The 19,989-nt window shown below is 41.4% G+C and overlaps 1 protein-coding gene across 3 annotated transcripts in view; it reads right to left on the bottom strand.

Annotated features, from left to right (window-relative positions):
- RANBP17 (RAN binding protein 17) overlaps positions 1–19,989 on the bottom strand; it is a 280,499-nt gene that overhangs the window by 243,865 nt on the left and 16,645 nt on the right. For 2 of the 3 annotated variants that reach the window (XM_048862507.2, XM_075131375.1), the window contains 8 exons: positions 18,634–18,724; positions 16,773–16,939; positions 12,015–12,080; positions 10,845–10,949; positions 7,881–8,046; positions 6,785–6,858; positions 1,970–2,089; positions 643–789 (listed from right to left, as the gene is read on the bottom strand). In XM_048862507.2, coding sequence (XP_048718464.1) covers positions 643–789; positions 1,970–2,089; positions 6,785–6,858; positions 7,881–8,046; positions 10,845–10,949; positions 12,015–12,080; positions 16,773–16,939; positions 18,634–18,724 — 936 coding nt within the window. Of the gene's footprint in view, positions 1–642; positions 790–1,969; positions 2,090–6,784; positions 6,859–7,880; positions 8,047–10,844; positions 10,950–12,014; positions 12,081–16,772; positions 16,940–18,633; positions 18,725–19,989 lie in introns of those variants that run through there. The other variant, XM_048862508.2, reaches the window with a different exon arrangement.

Genomic DNA, 19,989 nt, shown 5'->3' with positions numbered 1-19,989 from the left:
TGCAAAGAACTGGGAGCTGCAGGGAGGGGCCGCTGCTTTAGCTCCTCTGCCTGTCCCCAAGGCCGGAGCTCCCAGCTTGCTGGCTCTAGCAGCTGCTGTACAGGGAGAGGGCCCAGTGGCACCACATGATCAAGTGGAGCCAGCAAACCCTGGTAAAAATCTGGCAGGGGGGAGGGGGAACCTGACCCCTGTGCTCCCTCCCATGCATCACCTCTGACTTCTGTCTAGCGGGGAGGGGGTCTCAGGGCTTCAGGCCCAGGGGGCGCACCTGCCAGGGCTCAGGGCTTCAGCGCAGGAGCAAGGCTGAAGCCCTGAGACACCTCTCCCCACATGACTGAAGCCCCGAGTCCCAGCAGGCACCTCCCGGGGGCTCTCAAACATCTGAAGATTGTCATATGCAGCTCAGAGAGTCAGTAATTTTGGCCACCCCTGTACTAGACACTTTCGCACAAACACATAGGAAGACGTGAGCCCAGGGCTGAAGAGTTTACAAAGTTACATTACTGGCAAACTTGGAACAAAGTACATTTTCAAGTAAAATAACATCAACTGAATACAAACCCAACCCCAAAAACAAAACAAAAAAATTCCCCAAACCAAATCCCACATCCGTTAAGGATTTAAGGCTGTATATATCCTTACCTGTAAGCTAGTAATAGTGAAATTGGCTATCAATCTGATAACCTCTGAGTAATCCTTCACCATTACTAGTTCTCCCAACTGGTAGTTTGTCTTTAGTCGAGCCAAAAAACGACAGAACTCATGGTAATTACCTGGATCAGATAAACCCTAAAATTACAGAAGAAACAAAGTTTTTTTAAAATCACCAGACTAACCTAATATGCTCACAGCAACTGAATGCAGTGACTCTTTGGGCAGTAGGGAAAAGAGGACAAGGATCCTTTAAGGGTCCCTACTGTATTTGGGTGAAGAGAAGGTTGAAGAGGGGGACAGATTTCCCTCAGTGGAGCCCAGGGGGCTACAGGAAGTTGCTGGACCAGGGACTCACCCACCATATGCACCGGGGCAGGAGCAGAGGTATTTATACCCATGCATTCCAGAAAGAATTCTCTTGCTCTCTCTCAATCCCTGATCAACACCACCCATCTTCCCACCACGGGATCAGAGCAGAACCAGGTTTTATGATCAGTTGTGGGCTTGTGCTAGCCCCTTTTTTATTTGGTGCTGGGAAGGAATTTTTTCTTCACTGCCAGATTGGCTGGGGCAGAGTGGAGTGTTTTAGCCTTCCCCACAGCAAGTTAGTTGATGAGATAGGTAAGGTGGTTAGGCCAAGATGTCACAATTAAATAAGCAGCAAGTGTGGCCGTTGCCCAGCACAGGTACTCATTATAGAGGGGATACACAGGAGTTGTAAGTGGATTTAGGGAGAGGCATCCTCTAACGGAAGCTGGAGAAAGGGAGGTTGGTGCTTGTAATGGCTGGTATAGCAGGAAGACAATTCCCCCCACATTTTTCAGTCCCCCTTAACCTTCACATTAGGGGTAAGCAGTGGGGTCCCAGCAACATGCTGGCTGGGACCAGGTTGGGAAGAAGGGCTGACAGCAGCCCTCCCAAATAAGTGAAAACAATTAAGGACAGAATGATGACCAGCACTGTAAGATTTATTGCCAGCTATTTCCAGATACATTGTGTGAACAAAAGGTGCAGCCTAATTAAACCACCTCCATTGCCTCTTGTCTTTATTCCTACATGGCTGAGACAAGGCCATATAACATCTCTCCAAACATTGTTAATTTAACAAATGACAACTTCGTTGTGCATAGCTTATTTTGTATGAACCGTGTCCCAAAATGATTTCTGGTTAAGAAAGGAGGAGAAGATTGGAAGTTTAAAGGAAGACCTCTTGAAGAAGGTCATGAGGGATAAAGAGAGGCAACAGGGTTGTGACAGGGTACAGAAATTCACAAATAATTTTAACATTTGCAAAGAATTTAAAAAACAAAAATACCTGAGGATTTTCAAGGATTCTTTTCACTCCTTTGATTAGATTCCCAAGATACTTGGCGCGTTCTGGATTGCTAAATAAAGATCTTCTTGTAGAAGCAAACTGAACCAAACAGGAAAGTGCCTAAAAAAAGGAAAATAATTGTAAAATTAAAAAAGCAAATCTCTGCTGCCTGACCAGTCGTCTTTCCCTCTCTTGGAAGGATTTTTCCCAGGACTGTTGCACCACTTATTATTCAGGTTGCTCAACACCTCCCATTATAAGACAGGTTTCAGAGTAACAGCCGTGTTAGTCTGTATTCGCAAAAAGAAAAGGAGTACTTGTGGCACCTTAGAGACTAACCAATTTATTTGAGCATAAGCTTTCGTGAGCTACAGCTCACTTCATCGGATGTATAAAGTGGAAAATACAGTGAGGATGTTTTTATACACGCATATAAAAACATCCTCACTGTATTTTCCACTTTATGCATCCGATGAAGTGAGCTGTAGCTCACGAAAGCTTATGCTCAAATAAATTGGTTAGTCTCTAAGGTGCCACAAGTACTCCTTTTCATTATAAGACAGTTTTTTCCATTCCGTATAATAACTGCCAAAGAGAAGGTTACTCACCTTATGCACTAATTGAGGTTCTTTGAGCTGTGTCTCCCTATGGTTTCTACACTGTAGGTGCTGAGCACCCCTTGCGCCTGGGATCAGAGATCTTTGATAGCAGTGCCCATTGGGCTGCATACGCTCTTCCCTGTCTCGCGCCATGGGTGGCATCTATATAGAGCAATGTGAGATCCAACCGCCCTCAGTTCCTTCTCTAACATAGAGCTTATCTTTGAGCTCCAAAGCAGAGGAGGAGAAGGGCAAGTAGTGGAGCACTCATAACAACACACATCTCGGAAAACCTAGCCACTGCACAGGGTGAGTAACCGGGTGCTCCACTGTAGGTGACTGTAGAGCAGTGCCCCTAGATGGAAAGCTGGGGCTTCGGAGTGGCGTCTAATAAGGAGGAGAAGGCAGTGCATCCTAGTAGGTATCTGATGCTGTGTCATGGATAATTGCATAGTGTTGGCTAAAAGTGTCCGCAGATGCCCAGGTGGCTGCTTTGCAAATGCTAGTGATCGGCACATTGTTGAGAAAGGCAATCGAGGGGAGACAGAGCGAGTGGAATGTGCTCAACTTCCAGGTGGAGGTAGCTGGTTGTGCAGTTGATAACAAAGGTGTATACACTGTGTGATCCACTTGGAAAGATGTCGTTTGGATACAGACACTCCCTTCAATCATTTGGCAGTTGGGAGGAATAAATGTGGCGACTGTCTAAACGATTTAGTTCTAGCAAGGTAAAAGGCTAAAGCTCTCCTAACGTCCAGGGTGAGTAGAGTTGCTTCTTGTTAGTCGGTGTATGGCTTCAGGAAGAAAAAGGGAAGGTGGATAGGTTGGTTCAAATGGAAGGAGGATGGTACCTTGGGTAGGAATTTTGAATGCGTGTGTAACATGACCTTGTCCTTAGGAAAAATGTTGTATGGGGGGTATGCCATGAGAGCCCCTATTTGTCCTATTCATCGGGCCAACATGATGGCAACAAGAAACGCTGTCTTAATGGAAAGATGAATGAAGGAGCATGTTGCCATGGGCTCAAATAGTGATCTGGTGAGAGGGTGCAAGATGAGGTTGGGATCCCAGGGTTGGGTGGGATGTCATATGTGAGGGTAAAGGTTCAAAAGGCCTTGAAGGAATCTCTTCATGAGCAGGTGGGTGAACATGGAATAGCCATCTATCTTGGGATGGAATGCTGTGATGGTGTCCAAGTGCATACGAATGGAGCTTGTAGATAGGCCTGATCTTTTAAGATCTAGAATATAATCCAGAATGAGTGCTAACAGGGTGTTCATTGCTGAGACATGATTGGCTTTGTACTGGGATTGGAATCTTTCCTATTTTTGGAGGTAAGTACGGTGAGTCATGTCATGTCTGCTATTTAAGAGAACCTCTTTTATTGCCTCTGAACAGGTCATCTCCGAATCCTTAAACCATGAAAGAGACATGCCTTCAGATGAGCAAGACTTAGATTGGGATGGAGAATTCAGCCTGCATCCTGAGAGAGGAGGTGTGGAATCAATTGCAGGATGATCAGAGAACACACCGTCATGCGTAAGAGGTAAGAATACCACATTTGTCGTAGTCATGTTGGGGCTATGAAGATGACTCGGGCTTGTTCTACCTGTATTTTGTGAAGTACCTTAAACAAGAGGGGAAAAGGTGGAAAGGCATAAAGTCCTAGAGTATCCCATGTAATGAGGAAGGCATCTTCCAGAGACCCATAGCCTAGACCCTCCCGCGACCAGAACTGAAGGCATTTGGTGTTCTCTGGTGTGGCAAAGAGACCTATGCGGGGAAATCCCCAGTGGCTGAATATGCACTGAAGGACTCGTCTCTAGTTCCCACTCACAGTCTTGTGAGAATCATCTGCTCAGTGAACGTGCTGTAGTATTCTGGTGTCCAGGCAGGTATGTGGCTGAAATGTTGATGTTGTGTTGGATACACCAATTCCACAATTTCAGTACTTCCAAGCATAGGGAGCAGGACCTCACTCCGCCTTGTCTGTTGATGTAGAATATGCAGGCGATATTGTCTGTCCAGTGTCTGATCAGTGGTAGGAAATGTCGGCGTGCATTGTGAATCTAGATCTAGAAGGTTGATGTGGAGGCCCACCTTCCCTGCTCCATGTGGCTCTGAAGGTGTGCTCCTGAACTGATTAGGGAGGCATCGGTTGTTAGAATCAGGGATATTGCTGGTTGGAGAAAAAAGACCCACATACAGATGTTTTGGTGTTTTTTCTACCAGTGTAGTGAATCCTTGATCTTGATAGGCATAGACTGGAGTTAGTGAAGACTGTCTGGGAGGTACTGTGCATAGCCACACCTGGAGACAGTGCATGTGCAACCCAGCATGTTTTACCACGAACGTGGCTGCTGCCATGTGGCTGAGCAGCTGGAGGTATTGTTTTGGAAGCTCTTTCACTGTGCGTCTCAGTCCCAAGAGACAGCGTGTCCACCTGTGACCCTGCCCATTTAGAGTCCTTGGGGGTGGGGGGCGCGATAGCTCAGTGGTTTGAGCATTGGCCTGCTAAACCCAGGGTTGTGAGTTCAATCCTTGAGGGGGCCATTTAGGGATCTGGGGCAAAAATTGGGGATTGGTCCTACTTTGAGCAGGGGGTTGGATTAGATGGCCTCCTGAGGTACCTTCCAACCCTGATATTCTATGATTCTTGGACTTCTGTTTAGCTCCAGTACTGGAGGTACCCAGACGGTCATGGGAGTTAAGTCTGACCCCTGATGATGGTGAGGCTACTGACCTCGCAGGGGATGGCATTCTCTGAGGTGGTTCCTTTGAAAGCGATGTAGTGGCCAGTTTCTTCCCATCTGAGCAGGAAAGAGAGGATTTCCTTTTGGATGGCCGTAACAAGCAGGGGTCAGCTGATGACCAAGTCGAGTGCGAGAGTCATGCCTGAGAAGTATCAGGGCTGGGGTCCAAAGCTGGCCATAGAGAACTCTCCATGAGGAGAAGTTTCAGTCTGAGTTCATGGTCCTTTCAGGTCCGGGTGGTTGAGCTGATGCAGTGGATGCACTTCTTTGTGATGTGGCCCCCACCAAGGCAGCAGATGCACTGTGAGTGACTGTTGCTTATGGGTAAGGCCTACCAAGAAGAGAGATACCTCTTGAACCAGGGGGATCCCAGCATAGTCCCAAGGGGGAGAACTCCCAATCAGGGTGGGCGGGAAACAGGGAAGCGTAAGGTAACGGGGAGGGAAGAGTAGCAAAGTTTTGGTTTCTTTTTAGGGGGAGAAAATTAATGAAAATGGCTAATCACTACTAAAGTAAGGTAAGTTAATTAGAGTATCTCTAAAGGTAGAAGGGCTCTGCTCTGGATTCGGTTTCACACCAAAGGTGGTTGAGAAGAAACTGAGGGCAGCTGGACCGCACAATGCTATATATAGATGCCGACCCCAGCGCGAGATGGAGAGGAGTGAATGTGAGGCCCAACAGGCACTGCTACAGAAGATCTCCGATCCAAGATGCAAAGGGAGCTGCCAAACCTACAGTGGAGTACCTATAGGGGCACTACTTAAAGAACAACTGTTTGGCTAAAATTTTCCATGCTGGTTGTCTGCCTCAGGTGGAATTTTTTTTTTGGGGGGGGGGGGGGGGCAAGTGTCAGCAAAAAGAATTCAGCTGTGTTCAAGAAATAGGCTAGATAAAAGGAGACGGATGAGATTGGGACTGTAAGAGGGGATGGAGGAGGGACAGAAACTGTGACTGTTATTGGTGGTGGTGAGGCTCTGACTGGGTTGGGCAAGAAGACTGGGAGCTGATGGTAGTGAGCCTCCCCAAAGCACTGGTTGCCCTGAATGAGGCAGCAGTCCTGGAGATAAAATAGTGTATAATCATAATTAAAGACTGTATCATAATGCACACACATTAAGGGTCAAATTAAGGGTGCACAGACAACCTTAATTCTGGCATGTCCTAACTTCTGAGTGCTTGACTTTGCAATCTTAATGATATTCTTTTAACATATTTGGTGTATTTATTGTATATTTCAAATGGCAAATCATGACCATGAGGTTACAGAAGTTATTAAACATGCAAAAAAAATTTACATCTCCATTTACTAGGGATGGCCCAAATTATATGCAGATGGCACCAAAGATGTCACTGGGGATGGACAGGGAGTAAACATTTAGCCTGTATGTTTAATAAATTTACAAAGTCAAAAGAGAACTGGTTTTTAGTAATTATTATAATGTAAATCACTAAGCTTTACTTACCAACTGCGACAGCACTGGTGGAAGGGAATGATACAAATCAAAAAACAGGTCCAAGGTCTCTGGTTCTAAGAAGACTGAGGGGGGGGGGGAAGAGAGATGTTTTTATCACTGTTTATCAGTAATAATTAAATATCTATCACCAGATTTGTTTTTATTTTTCATAAAAGAGCTAAGAGTGAGGTACAATTTGATTAAAGAATATTAATATAAGTGTACCAAATAGCTCAGCTCAAACAATGTATAGTTTATAAGACCTTGTAATGCTCTTTTAGCACAATTAATCTATTCTATACATTAAAAGAAAAAAATTTATCTGTACAACAAGTCGTGTGACAAAGTGCTGGGAACAACAGCTGAGTAAGCTGTCTGATCACTTAAACACCAGTTAATTCACACACCCAGGCAGTGGACCTGACTGTGCCTAATCAGTGAATTAGAATGGGCTGGAGGTTGGACTAACCAGCTAATTGGCCCTTTAAGGCAGAGGGTAAATGAAGGCACAAGAAGGAAAAACAGGCTAGGAGAGGCAAAACCAAGAAGGATCTCTGGGTGGAGACACCTCTTCCCTCTCTCCTCCTTGGCAGAGGATTGAGCAGAACCTGCAGCTATATATGTATGGCCCACTAAGATCAAATGTAAATAAACTACATGGTGGTGTTTAACAACTGAACGTCTCCAAATAGTCTGTATAGACAGAGCAGAAGAAGGGGTGGGACCTTGCCCTGTCACACATGGATACCCAGGAACGTGATTCTATAAGCGACCTGTATTATACACACAGAGAGCTTACTGCAGCTCTTCAAGATACTCAGATACTTCGGTGTGGGCATGGTATAAGAACCTGCAGAGAACAGTTTGAATTGCACACCGTGGTGTGGCATAGTACACTGTCTCTTTCCTTACTGTTTCTGTTATAGATAGAAATTATAGAATAGCCACATGAGGTTTCCTGTTTAATATATCAGCAAACAAGACTACCTTACAGGAAAAGATCTTAGATAACTTTATAATTACAAGTACTGTATCAAAACAAACATAACATATTCCCTTTCATGTAGAATGTACTTTAGTGTTAACAGTTATGATCTTTTCTTACTTGTTCTCCAGTTTGTTGGGATTTGTACAGTGCATAGATCATCTGCGGACTCATCTGCTGAATTGCCAATGAAGTCAAAGTTAAGACAGTTGAGGACAAGTTTCAAGAGATGCATTGCTAAACTTTGTTGTTGTTGATCCTGAAGGTTTAAAGGTTTTGCCAATACCTATAGTTAAAAAATTAAAACATTTCATTAAGGTGTTTGTATACAACAAATTGAATATAATTTTGAAACAGAAAATATTTGGTTCTAAATCTTTACAACAGATTGTCAGTACATAGTTAGAGAAATTTCAATTTTTTAAATATAAATTTTAAGTTTTAAGGATTTTTTGCCCATAAAGGATAGAGTAAATTCGATTTTATTCCACAAGAGACAGTTCTCTTCTCTCTCAAAAAGGCAAGTAAAGTGATACATTTTCCTATAGTATTGGTATATAAATTGTGAATCTCCAAGATACAGACCTAATCTTTAAAGTGTGGTTAAAAACTTAGAAGAATGTATCTAAATTTTACATTTGGGATTCCATACTCATTCTCCCTCATTTGCTCCAGAGCAAATATGTTTTCACTTTACAATTCAAAAGCTCCAGAAACTCCTCTGGGGTATGAGAACCAGAATGGGTTCTTCCTGTTTTACAACATCATCAGTAGTACAAGGCCTGTAATCTGAATTTAGCTAACAGTTTGGTGATATACAAGACCAGAATACAATACAACTCACTGTCCCTCAGCTAGCCCTACAGAGCCAAGGGTAAACACTTTTGTCAGTGAAGTTCACTGATGGGATTCGGAGGCTTACAAGGAGCATATATTCTGAGTAAGATGAGTTTTACACAGGTCCTTCTCTAACTACAGCAATTACCATAATATAGAATTACAAAGAAAGCCATCACAACCACAAATTAAACAACTGACTACCACTATGAACATATAGTATAAAGGCAATGAGTTTTGAGCTTCAAACATATTAGTCACTAAAGTTGTTCTTGGGTTGGGAAATTTTCCCTTAAAGAGTTACTTTTCTGGCCAAAACAACAATCAAAATGCAGCCCCTTCTTACTCAGTGAATCTGCTCCCTGTTTATATTCAGAGTCATATCTGTTGATTTAGTGACCAAAAGTTTTGACTCAGAGAGGGAGCTGGAATCTATTTGAGCCATCAGCAGAATTGTTAACTGAGTTGTAATTGTTGAATCTTCATCACTGGTGACGATGCACGAGACATAAAGAACCCAGCTTGGAAACCAAGAGCTTGCTCTATTTTATTTTTATTTTCCAATTACACTTGTTACTCTGCTAAGCTTTTATACAACTTTTATGTGAGTGCTTACATTTTATAGGTAGAAGTTACACCAGTGATTTGATAAATGTTAGTTTAGTGCACAATTAAATAAGTTAGTAAATGCTATACTTATTACTATAGTTTCCTGAAGAGAAGTTGGCATTATACAGATGTTTTAATTATTACATATTAACTACTACCTGGAAGGGTGGCTGGGCTGAACACGTGCAGACTTTTCAGTGTTTGGGAGTATCAATTTAACTTTAGTTCAGCTGAGCTTGAAGGCAACTAGGCTGGAGAATGTTTGGTGTGGCATGTGTGTGAGAAGGGGGTGAGAATGGAGTAGTGGGCACTGCGGGAGGGCAGTGTCCAGAAGAGGATACTGCAAGCTAGGGAGCAACGAGGATCCCAGACAACACTGCAGAGCAACAGGTGAGACACCACCTGCAGAGGGTGCTCCAAATCTGGACAGAGCGAATTCCCGGAGCAACCAGCAGGAGGCGCTGTGGTTTTGAGCCTACATGCGTTACCCACCTAAATAAATAATTTGATTTTCCTCAAGTGTTGAACAACTAGCAAAGAAAGCACTGAAGGAGTGGGAAGCAATTGTTGTTTTTCAAAATAGACTACTCTCAAATGCAAGCAGTTGCTTGGGCTTAAAAGAAGCAGAGCTCAGCAGCTTCCTAAGCACAACAACAGCCTTGATCAGCAGGGAAGACAAGACGCAAAGAGTAAGGCCCAGTTTTGGAGTCCTTTCAGCCTACATGGGCCTGAGACTCTTTGGCTTCCGAAGGCTGCTCCTCAGTACCTGCTGTCAAGCCTGTGGAGAGGCTGGGGTCTGAACTCAGCCAGGTAGCCAGATGGAGGGAACAGGGGAAGCAATCCAAAAAAAAGGCACTAACTGTTGCGGCGCTTTTACTCACCCAGCGGCACTCCAGCGGCAGGCCCTCACTCACTCCAGGTGTCTTCGGCAGCACTGAAGGTCCTGCCGCCAAGGTGTCACCGAAGACCCAGAGCGAGTGAAGGTCCCGCCGCCGTGGTGCCGCCGAAAACCCGGAGCACCACTGGGTGAGTAAAAGTGCCACATTGGGTGGTGCCTTTTTTTTTGGATCGCTCCCCCTGTTCCCTCAACAGGGGAAAATTGAAAAGGCGCCAAGACATTGACAAGGCGCCACTTGTGCTCAGTGGGGGAGCGACTGCTGCCCCGCTCCTCCCCAGCTATGCTACTGTCTGAACTATCTCAGAGTGCCACACAGAGGCTCACAGGGCTAACAAAAGAGGCAGAAACCCCTGGTCAGACCAGGCTGCTCTGCCACATAAAGAGGATTTATCATCCTTTTTTAATAACACTAAAATAGAAGGCCTAACTAAGCTAAAATAAAACTAAACTAGGGAAACAACATAGGAAACAAGAAGAAAAGCTCAGGATACGTGCTGCCTACTGTGGAAGGTAGAACGTAACTGAAGAAGCAAATAGACAAACTGGACAGGCACTCAAAAATTCAACCATTTTATCGGTTGCTCGTGTGTGTTCTAATTTGATGTAAGCAAACACCAGTCTAGGTCCAGACTGGCCTTGTCCACTCAGAGTAATACCTAGCATAAATTTAAAGCAGTAAAAACATAAAAGCCTCATTTTAAGGCATTTTAATACTAGCTTCAGTTATAAAACAGTCTTACCTCCTTTAGAAGAGAGCATGCCAGCATCAAAATATCCTTTAAAGACGTATCACGGAATGAGGTAGCTATTTTACGATGTTTCGCTGAAGGTCTTGAATAATCAACCTAAAAAAAAATAAGGCCACAAAAATAAGAAGTCTCTTTTCGTCCTTAAGACTAGTGAAAGGGCATTTCTGGCACTTGAGGCATTAGTCACAACAGATGAAGACTATGGTCTGGTACCAAGTCCAGGCCTCCTGGTTTCTCTTACCAATACCAACACCCACTGACTCTGTGCTTTCCTATCCGTTGTTGTTGTTCTATTTTTTCCTATATTACCTATTATTTCTGTTTTATCCTAGTCCCTACTCATGATGCTGACCTACTAGGTCTACAGCAACACCAAGAACAAGCAGAAGCAAGCGATGAGATATTCAGCAGCTGTTCTGCAACACATCACCTATGGATTTCATGTGAAATTGCTCCAACACTGTGGAGTTCTGTAAGAGAGGGAGAGCTGGTCTGCACTTTGACTGTTCCTGTTTTAGTGTTGTACCAAGTCAGGTCACCAAATCATTTTTCCTTTGCTTTAATTTTGGTGTTTTTCCTTCTCTCTGATCAATACACTCCATTTCTAGCTTGATCCCTACCCTCCATCCCAAACCATGAACACCAGAATCAAAATTCACTCTCCAGGATAATTCTTCTTTGAACTTTATGTACAAAACCACAAAGAGCCAGCTGCTGAGATTGTATGTCTACACCACATTTGGAGGCGTGACTGCAGCTCAGGTAGGCATACCTATGCTAATTTTAATCTAGTTTGCACAGCTAAAAAACAGTCAAGACATAGTCGTGTGTATGATATGGGCCAGCAACATATGTACCCAGTGTTCTGAGTGGGCTTGTACAGCTGAAGCCTATTTCACCGTGCCTTCGCTGCTATATATTTTTTGGCAATGTTTTCCCCCTTCCCACTCCGCAGCTGATGGGCAACCTACTTTTAGGTCACACCCACCCATTGAGAAGTCTTGGTCCTCTAAACACCTGGGGTTTTAAAACAAAAGAATCCTCCAAGTCTAAGTCCTGTTTTTTAATACCACTTCTATAGTGTGCAGGGGGACTCTGACACACTGCTTTAGCAGAGTTACATTCATCTTGTACAAATGGAAAAAAACTATACATACTTACTAGGTTCATTTCCTGAGTCAGTTCTGAAAGAATCATCACTCCTATGATATAATGGTCCACAGTTGCCTATAGAACAAAACAGATAAATTCCTTAATCTATACATCTAAAATGTAACACTAGACATTTCTAATATTAGCAGAAACAGGTTGGGTGAACCTAAATTTTTAGGCTGAGATTTTTAAAGTTGTCTACAAGATTTAGATGTCCAATTCTCATTAAACTAGTATGAATTGCAAGTCCAAATCCCCAAAGCGGCTTTCAAAATCTCACCATAAAACATTAAAACTTAAGGATGATATTATATATCTTCCGTTTAGAAATATATATTCTGAATATCTACATTAGAGGAACTATTAAACACTTCTCTAGAGTTAATTCAATCCTTTATCCTTCCAAGGTAGCTGTAATGAGTCCCACATAGTTTAGATGAGAGTTTAAAAAAAAAGCATCCTGGGTGGATTAAAGATCAGATGGTACTTTTCAGAAGAGTACAGACTTACACTGAGGTCTGGTCAAACATTCCCCGTTATGCTGGCAAGCAGAATGCTGGTTTTGGCCTGACTGACATACTCCATCCTGCAAGTGTCTGCATCTTACCGGTGAAGTAATTCCTCTATATATTTAGTGTTGTTCAATGGGAGCCACACAGGATCATATCAGAGGGTATGACCCACAACTGAACAATTCTTTAGAATGCTTTGAGATGAAAGGCATTCTATAAAAGTGTAAGTGTGAAATTACTACTAATAAACAACTCTTTAGCATATTATTCATAGAAATGATTTAATATTACTTTGAACTTCAATAAGAACACAATAGAGTTCCCCTCATTGGGGCATTACAGAGCACTGAATATTAAAACATGATTAAGATAATCACTTTTTAAAAAATATTTAAAATCAATGGTAAACTAATTAGTGTTACAGATTACTGCCTTTTCTTACAGAAGGTGGACATAATCCTCTGAATCAAAGTCTACAATCAACAGTTGCTCAGCTGTTTCGGGACATCCAGATAGCAGTGTAGACCTTTTCTCTCAAATGTGGAACTTGCCTCAGTTTTCTTTGCCTTTGTCACCTCCAGACTGGATTAATCTAGTAACCTTGAAGAGCACTCAAACTTCAGCTAATGCAGACTTTCATTGCTTACACATGGGGTCTGATTCTCCACTGTCCTTCACCTTGTATAGTCATTTATACCTGTGCACAGTAGGTGTACAAGGCTACCAAATCAGCATGATGGGGTAAGAGGTTTTTTTTAAACACCTGCTTTGCACTGGTGTGAATGACTATACAAGGTGCAGAGCAGTGGACAATCAGGACTATGGAATATACATTACAGCTGTGCTCCATAGAATGCCCTGGCTTCCAGTTTGCTTCTAGGTAAAAGATAAAGCGCTGGTTTTGATTTGAAAGCTCTTTATGGTTTATGTCCTCCCTCCTCTGACACCGGTGTTCTAACCTGGCACTTGTGATCAACTTGATTACCCAAGCTGATAGTCCCAAGATTTATACATCTAGGGTATGGTGACAGTGTTTTCTCAGAAGAGGGTCTTTGACTCTGGAATTAATTTCCTTCCCTTTTGCCTGACAGATGCCAGTTTTGTCAATCTTTTCAGCACACTTCAAGGCCCACATATATGTTCAGGCTTTTCCTGATGGGACCAGAGTAGGAAGGGCCTCTTTTGGAAAATGGGTACGGGAAGTGCACAGAAACAAGGTTTTTTTTCAGGGTCACTGTTATTTTGTCTGTTTAAATGTGCATTGCTCATGTGGCACTCTTGATATTGGTCAAGTGGCACTCTACAGATTTGGTTTTGCTTTTTGTTCAAACTAAGAAAATGGGTACTACAAACAGAAAAAGTAAAAGTGTTCCACAATCACGGAGCAGATAACTATGGGAACTTATTTAAATAGATCTTGAATAGTAACTTAAACACCTTAATGTCTTTCATATCAGAACCTCAAAGCAGGTTGCATATATTCATTACATCACACAAGCGCCCTGGGTAATAAGAAAATACTAAACATATTTTACAAATGGGGGGAGGGGAGGGGGGAACTAAAGTATAGACTTGCCCAAGTTGGTAGAGAGAGTTAGTGGAAGACCTGAGAATAGAACACAGGAGTCCTGATTCCTAAACACCTTCTCTACACAGTAAATTACATTCTAATTCAAACTGGATCAAATTCACATATGATTACTAAGATGGACATAGCTAAGGCTGCTATTCACTAATTATCAACATATACTATTATGGCTTGATTTTTTTTTCAATTTCAATAGTAAATTCAGTTCACTAGTAAATTTATAGCTTCATTTTCTCCTCTAGAGGAATTTTTAATTTAATGAAAAATCTCTTAAGTAGCAAAGTTTTTTTTTGTATTTAAGCCTCCATTATTAGTGAACTACCCAATGCAGATTCACACTGCAATCATTAATATTAAATGTAAAATCCAATTACACTTAAAAAAATAACTGCAAAGAAGCTACAATATACTACTCAAGAGTTTGTTTTTAATAAATATTACAGCCCATCTTTTATTGTCATTCCCAATTTAGCTCAAAAAATTCCATTTACATATTATAATCAAATTATTTTGAAAAAGAGAAACAAATGAAGCATAAATCTGACATTCAATGGCAGAGAACACGACTGAAACTGTTGCACCCATTATATTCCTTGTGGAGTAGCCAGAAACACCACCACAGACAGCGTCCTGGACCAACAATACATAATACCATCCCTTAAGGAAATAAATGCAGAAATATCTAGACAAATCCACTACAGATATTTCACTGAAATAAGTTCTGGAAAGAAAATAACCCCTCCGCCCCATTCCATGTATGCATTTTGATACTAATTTCCTTACACTCTTGAGTTTTAATGTTGTTCCTAATCTAGGGATTATGGATGTGTTTAGAGACTAGTAGAAAAAAAACACAAGAATGTATCTGTGCCACTCACCAAGCAGCACCAATAAAACTCTCCACACCACCTTTCGTTTAAAGATCACTAGTCATAACCTTATTGAACTGTTTTACTCCAAACCTTAAAAGGAATTAACCAAAACAGTTGGGTCCTTACTCAGCTATGTGTGCATTGCAATCCCTTGCAGCTAAAGTCCCCGCCTAGCCTTCCTTCCATGTACAAAGTCAAGCTCATCCCTGAGGGTGCAATGCTCCAATATGCCACCCGACCAATACAAAGTATTACCTGTCTTTAGTCTCCTTATTTTCAAAGCTCCACCTATGTCTCTGAGATAAGAGGCAATGACATTTGTAATCTTCCTGCACGTTCCTCTGGACTGCTCATAAGGACTCCCATTGAGGGCATCACAACAACCCACACATACCCTGAATCGTTTGCTACTGCTTCTGGCAATGTCTGCCAGGCGATCATTGCAGATCGTTGTTTTTCAGAGTCAGGAAAGAATTTGCTCATGTAGCAGAGTGGGAGGTTTCACCTTTCCCTGACCACCATGCTAGTTTCACCCGGCAGATTTTCATGCTGGTCCCTGCCACCTGGCCCTGTCTAACCTAACTGCTCTAGGGCATACTGGGTCCAATCAGATTCCTTGTGCCAGGATCAATGAAGCCAAGGTTGGGTGGGAAGCAAGATGGCCCCAAATGCTGGAGGGGAAGGTGAGTAACCCTCCCTTATTCGCTCATATCCCTTTAACTAAAAGCTCAATTATTGTGACTTGGGTTTAAACACACTAGGTCATAAGACAAGGAAAGCCCACAACGCCAACCCCACACTGGGAACCACCTACCCACTTCCATTGCCTAAGTGGCAGACTCCTTACAAATTGTGACTCCACCCCCACTGAGACAGAATACACATTCTAACTCTCTCTTTTCTTTTCTTTCTTTCTTTTTTTTAAAGCAATCAGCTCTGCTTTTTTGGGTCACGCAGGAAAAGATTTTTAATGTGACCATGAGAGAGGAGGAATGCTGACCATGTCATTATCAAAACCACTTTATAGATCATCTCTGCAGTACAGTAAAAATCTTTACACATACCTTTGCAAGTAGTTACAGTTAGGGCAGTATCTCTCCATATTCCTGTTAATAAGCTACATGAGTATGGCAGACATGTTATCACAAAGGCAACACTGTAAAGATTTTAATGGCAACCACTGTATCAAATACAGAAACTTTTTTCTTTTTGATCCATTATCAAGGACCAGTGTTTAGAAAAGTGTACTGGTCCTGCAAAATTTTTGTACTGGTCCTACAACTGACCACTGTTTGCACAATTGTAGCAGCCATTATTGCAATAATCACCACAGTCAGAGTTAATGCTTTATTCCATTTGAAGGATGAGATTCCCACCTTTCAGATGGTATAGTACTCATTTCTTCATGTTTTTGAGATAATAGCTGCTAAAACTCTATTAGAATTCAAATGGGGAAAAATAAAGATGGTAACCAGAATGGCATGATTTTAAAGTCTGCTAACTCAAACTGCCAAGGTGAAAAACAAGTGTTTTATACCTTTGAAAAAAATGGGGAATGGAATAAAGCATTCCATGCCCTGGCAGTTTGCTAAAAACTAAACCTTAAACCTGGCAGGTCTGCTCTGGTCCTTTGACCTAAGCAATTTTTTTTGGCATTGGTCCCTGCCTTTCTAATCTATGTGTATAAATACCCTTTGGGTTACTCAGCAAGCTATTCATTAAGTGAGAAGAGAGATAAATTTAACGCAAGACTATGTAATTTTAAGTAGCAGCATGATTGGATAATTTTTCTTACCTGTAAAAACTTTTTTACATCAGCAATAATGTCTCTGAAGATGAGCTGATCTTTTTGAACCTCAAACCATCCTAATTTTGTAATCTTAGCGATGACCTGAACAAGAGCCTGGATGACAAAAGGAGCCAGTTTGGGTTGAGAGGCTATGTAGTTCAGAATGTAATTCCCTGTAAAGACACATGCTTAGTCAACCTCACTATTCTTTTAAAAAACACACACTTGAGCCATTATAACAAATGTGGGAATCTAGGTCATGTGATGTAATTTTTTTTATGCTTAGTATAAAGACACTAATTTCAAAAAATTAAGTCATGGAAACTATTAACTACATTGGAGCTACTTGCACCAAAGTATGTATGTAATTATTATTCTAACATACATTTGACAATAGTTTGTGAATACCAAGGATGCTGACCAGTTAACCAATTTAATCATTCATTTTGTCCCACATACTGGGCATCAATTACTCTGCCTTAAATGCAACAGCAGCCTTCATACCTCATTTATGAAATACAAGAAACTAACAACAGTGTTCTCAGGTATGCGCATGTACAGGCTGCTTTCAGTTCTGTCGAGGCATATTTCCTAGGGCAGAAAACTTTTCACCTAACTTTTCACCTTCCTCAAATAAGAAAACAGTTTCCTGGGGAGTGGAAGGGAAGGTCATTTCTGTTTTATACACTTGCAGGATGATTTATCATATACCTGTACAAAAGTTCATTTTCAAAAGAAAAACAACATGTAGGCTGAAATTAGTCCTCAAGAAAGGTGGATTCATAACCCTGTAGATTCAATCCTTTCTCCACAGAACAGGTACAACACTAGCCAAAGTAGTGCACACTTCTATATATTTCCTCAGTAGGGAGCCTCAATACTAATCTGAAAGGCTTTCCTCTATGTACATTCAATCCTAGGCCTCTCAGACATTTTTCTACAAGATTAACACCTCTTGCAAAATACCTAAAACTTGTTTGAAACATTCTAAAATGTTTGTGTTCTCCTCATCCCTGGTCTAAATAACATTTGACAGTACTGATAATTCTAATCTATTTCAGATGTTTCTCATGCAAAATGATTAATTATTCAAAGATCAGTCCTACTAAGGTTTACACACTTGCTTAATTTTAAGAACATGAGTAGCCACAATGAAGTTAATATCACAACCTTAAAATCAAACACATGTGTAAGTTTGTGCAGGGTCCTAAGTCTGGAAGTGAACTCTGCCCTGACTTGCTTATCACAACTTCCAAGAGCTAATCGGAAGGGGAAAAAATGGAGTAACATGTAAATATAAGAGATTAGTAGGTGTACTAATATCTAGGAATTTTCATGTTTCTAAACATTCACTAACCTTCACTACACCTTGTGAGGTAGGTAAGGATGACAACTATTATATTCATTTTACAGATGGGAAACTGGGTTCCTCCTAAAATTCTCCTATATGCAGGGGAACACAGCCACCACTACACCCCTGATGGATGCAATGTATATTTGCATCCACAATCAGTGAGTTTGTCAAATAAGGAGCTGGCAAGAGCAGGAAATGAGTTCCATCATGTCAGGCCCCTCTACAAGAGTAAGTGACAGCAGGAAAGGGTACTGTGCTCTCTTTTACACCCATGTGGTCAGGTTCTCTCCCTTTTGTCCAATAAAGCACAGAAAGGACTAACGTAGTTTCTAGGTCCCAGCAGGTGTTTACTGCTCTGGCAACTGGAAAATCCAGCTATTTTTGGCTTTGAAAGTGAAAAAATTTTATTTGGAAGTTAACAGAAGAGAATAAAAGCAGAACCTGACAGTGTCAGGTTAGAGTCATTCTCTGACTACAACTACAATTTTAATAGAAATAATACAAGTTACTTACTGATGTCAATCCTTTGTTCGATGGGTAAAGGAGTTGTTCTGCTTACAAGTTTGGAAAGACATGTTGCTGCTAGAAGCTGAGCATAGGATGTCTATAGAAACAAACACCATACCATTTTATTAAAAAAAAAAAAAAAAAGATTATGCGAAAAGAAAGCAGAACGAACAGGTAGGAATACAGTTGGTCAGACAATGATTTGGCTATATACTCGATACACAAAAAATTAAATATAAATACAACATAATTGCTTTTAAAATCACTAAAATTTCCAAGATATAGGAAATAAGAAGACCCTTCCGTTCCCCTTGTCCAGCACCCTCAAAAAATGTAGACTTGTGATTGGAACTACTTTTCTAACAACACTTTCCCATTCTTATCACTGGCTGAGTTTTCAAATATTTGGTTTTAAATCATTTGATGTTTTATAACTAAGGGATGAATTTGTCACACTCTAGATTTAGTCACAAGAATCCTGGATTCGAACATCTGAAGTCTTTGTTTGTTTAATACCTATGACTTTAGCATTTGAGTTTTTTGTGCATGATGGTAAAAATAAGCTTCATTACAGCCCTGAAGACTGAAAAGTAAACTACGTTCTTCATCTGAGACCACAAGAGATGTGATCCGCAACACCTCTGGCAATGCCATGGATCAGACCAGACATCTCTCTATGAAAACTGTAATTGCACTTGGAATGAAACTCCTTAAAGATATTCTTTAATTCAGCAAATTGAGTTGGGGATTTCAAAGATGACTCTGGCAAAAATCAACATTCAAAACTGTTATTACAACTCACACTCTGTCATTTTCTCAAGGGTATTGCTTCACAACTGCATAAAACACAAAAAGGCAACATTCACACCTAATAAAATGCTAGTTCTTCAAGTATTAGCCCACTTCCATTATGTCACTCAATTATACCAATTCCCCTCTAGCAGACTCACTTCAATTCAACAATACTATCTCCCTAAATGCACACATGAAAGACCTGAAGATCACACTACAATGCACAATTTTAACATCAACCTTCTAACACTATATTACTTAATAGTTTAATCACAAACATCTTAAAACTGCATTCTTAGAACTTCCATACCATACAGTAGTCAAAAAACACTGGGCCAGATTATCAGCTGTTTACACAAAAGTGTTGGGGGAAAAGCACAGCTCTAATCCACCTTTTTACCCCCTTGATCTTGGGCCTGTTGGAAGCCAAAACAGCCATAGGACCACTTTAAGGTTTCAGTGGCCTCACAGGAAGCACTGCACCAACCCCAGATCAGATAGAGCAATCTGCACCTGCCTACCTCCACCTCTGGCATGCTTCCTTCCTAGCCCTCCCACCGCTGTGCACTA

This window comes from Caretta caretta, chromosome 8, assembly GCF_965140235.1.
Source record: "Caretta caretta isolate rCarCar2 chromosome 8, rCarCar1.hap1, whole genome shotgun sequence".
In the NCBI taxonomy this organism is placed as follows: Eukaryota; Metazoa; Chordata; order Testudines; family Cheloniidae; genus Caretta; species Caretta caretta.
The sequence above is the reverse complement of the archived record's forward strand: the minus strand, read 5'-3'. Positions and strand labels throughout refer to the sequence as shown.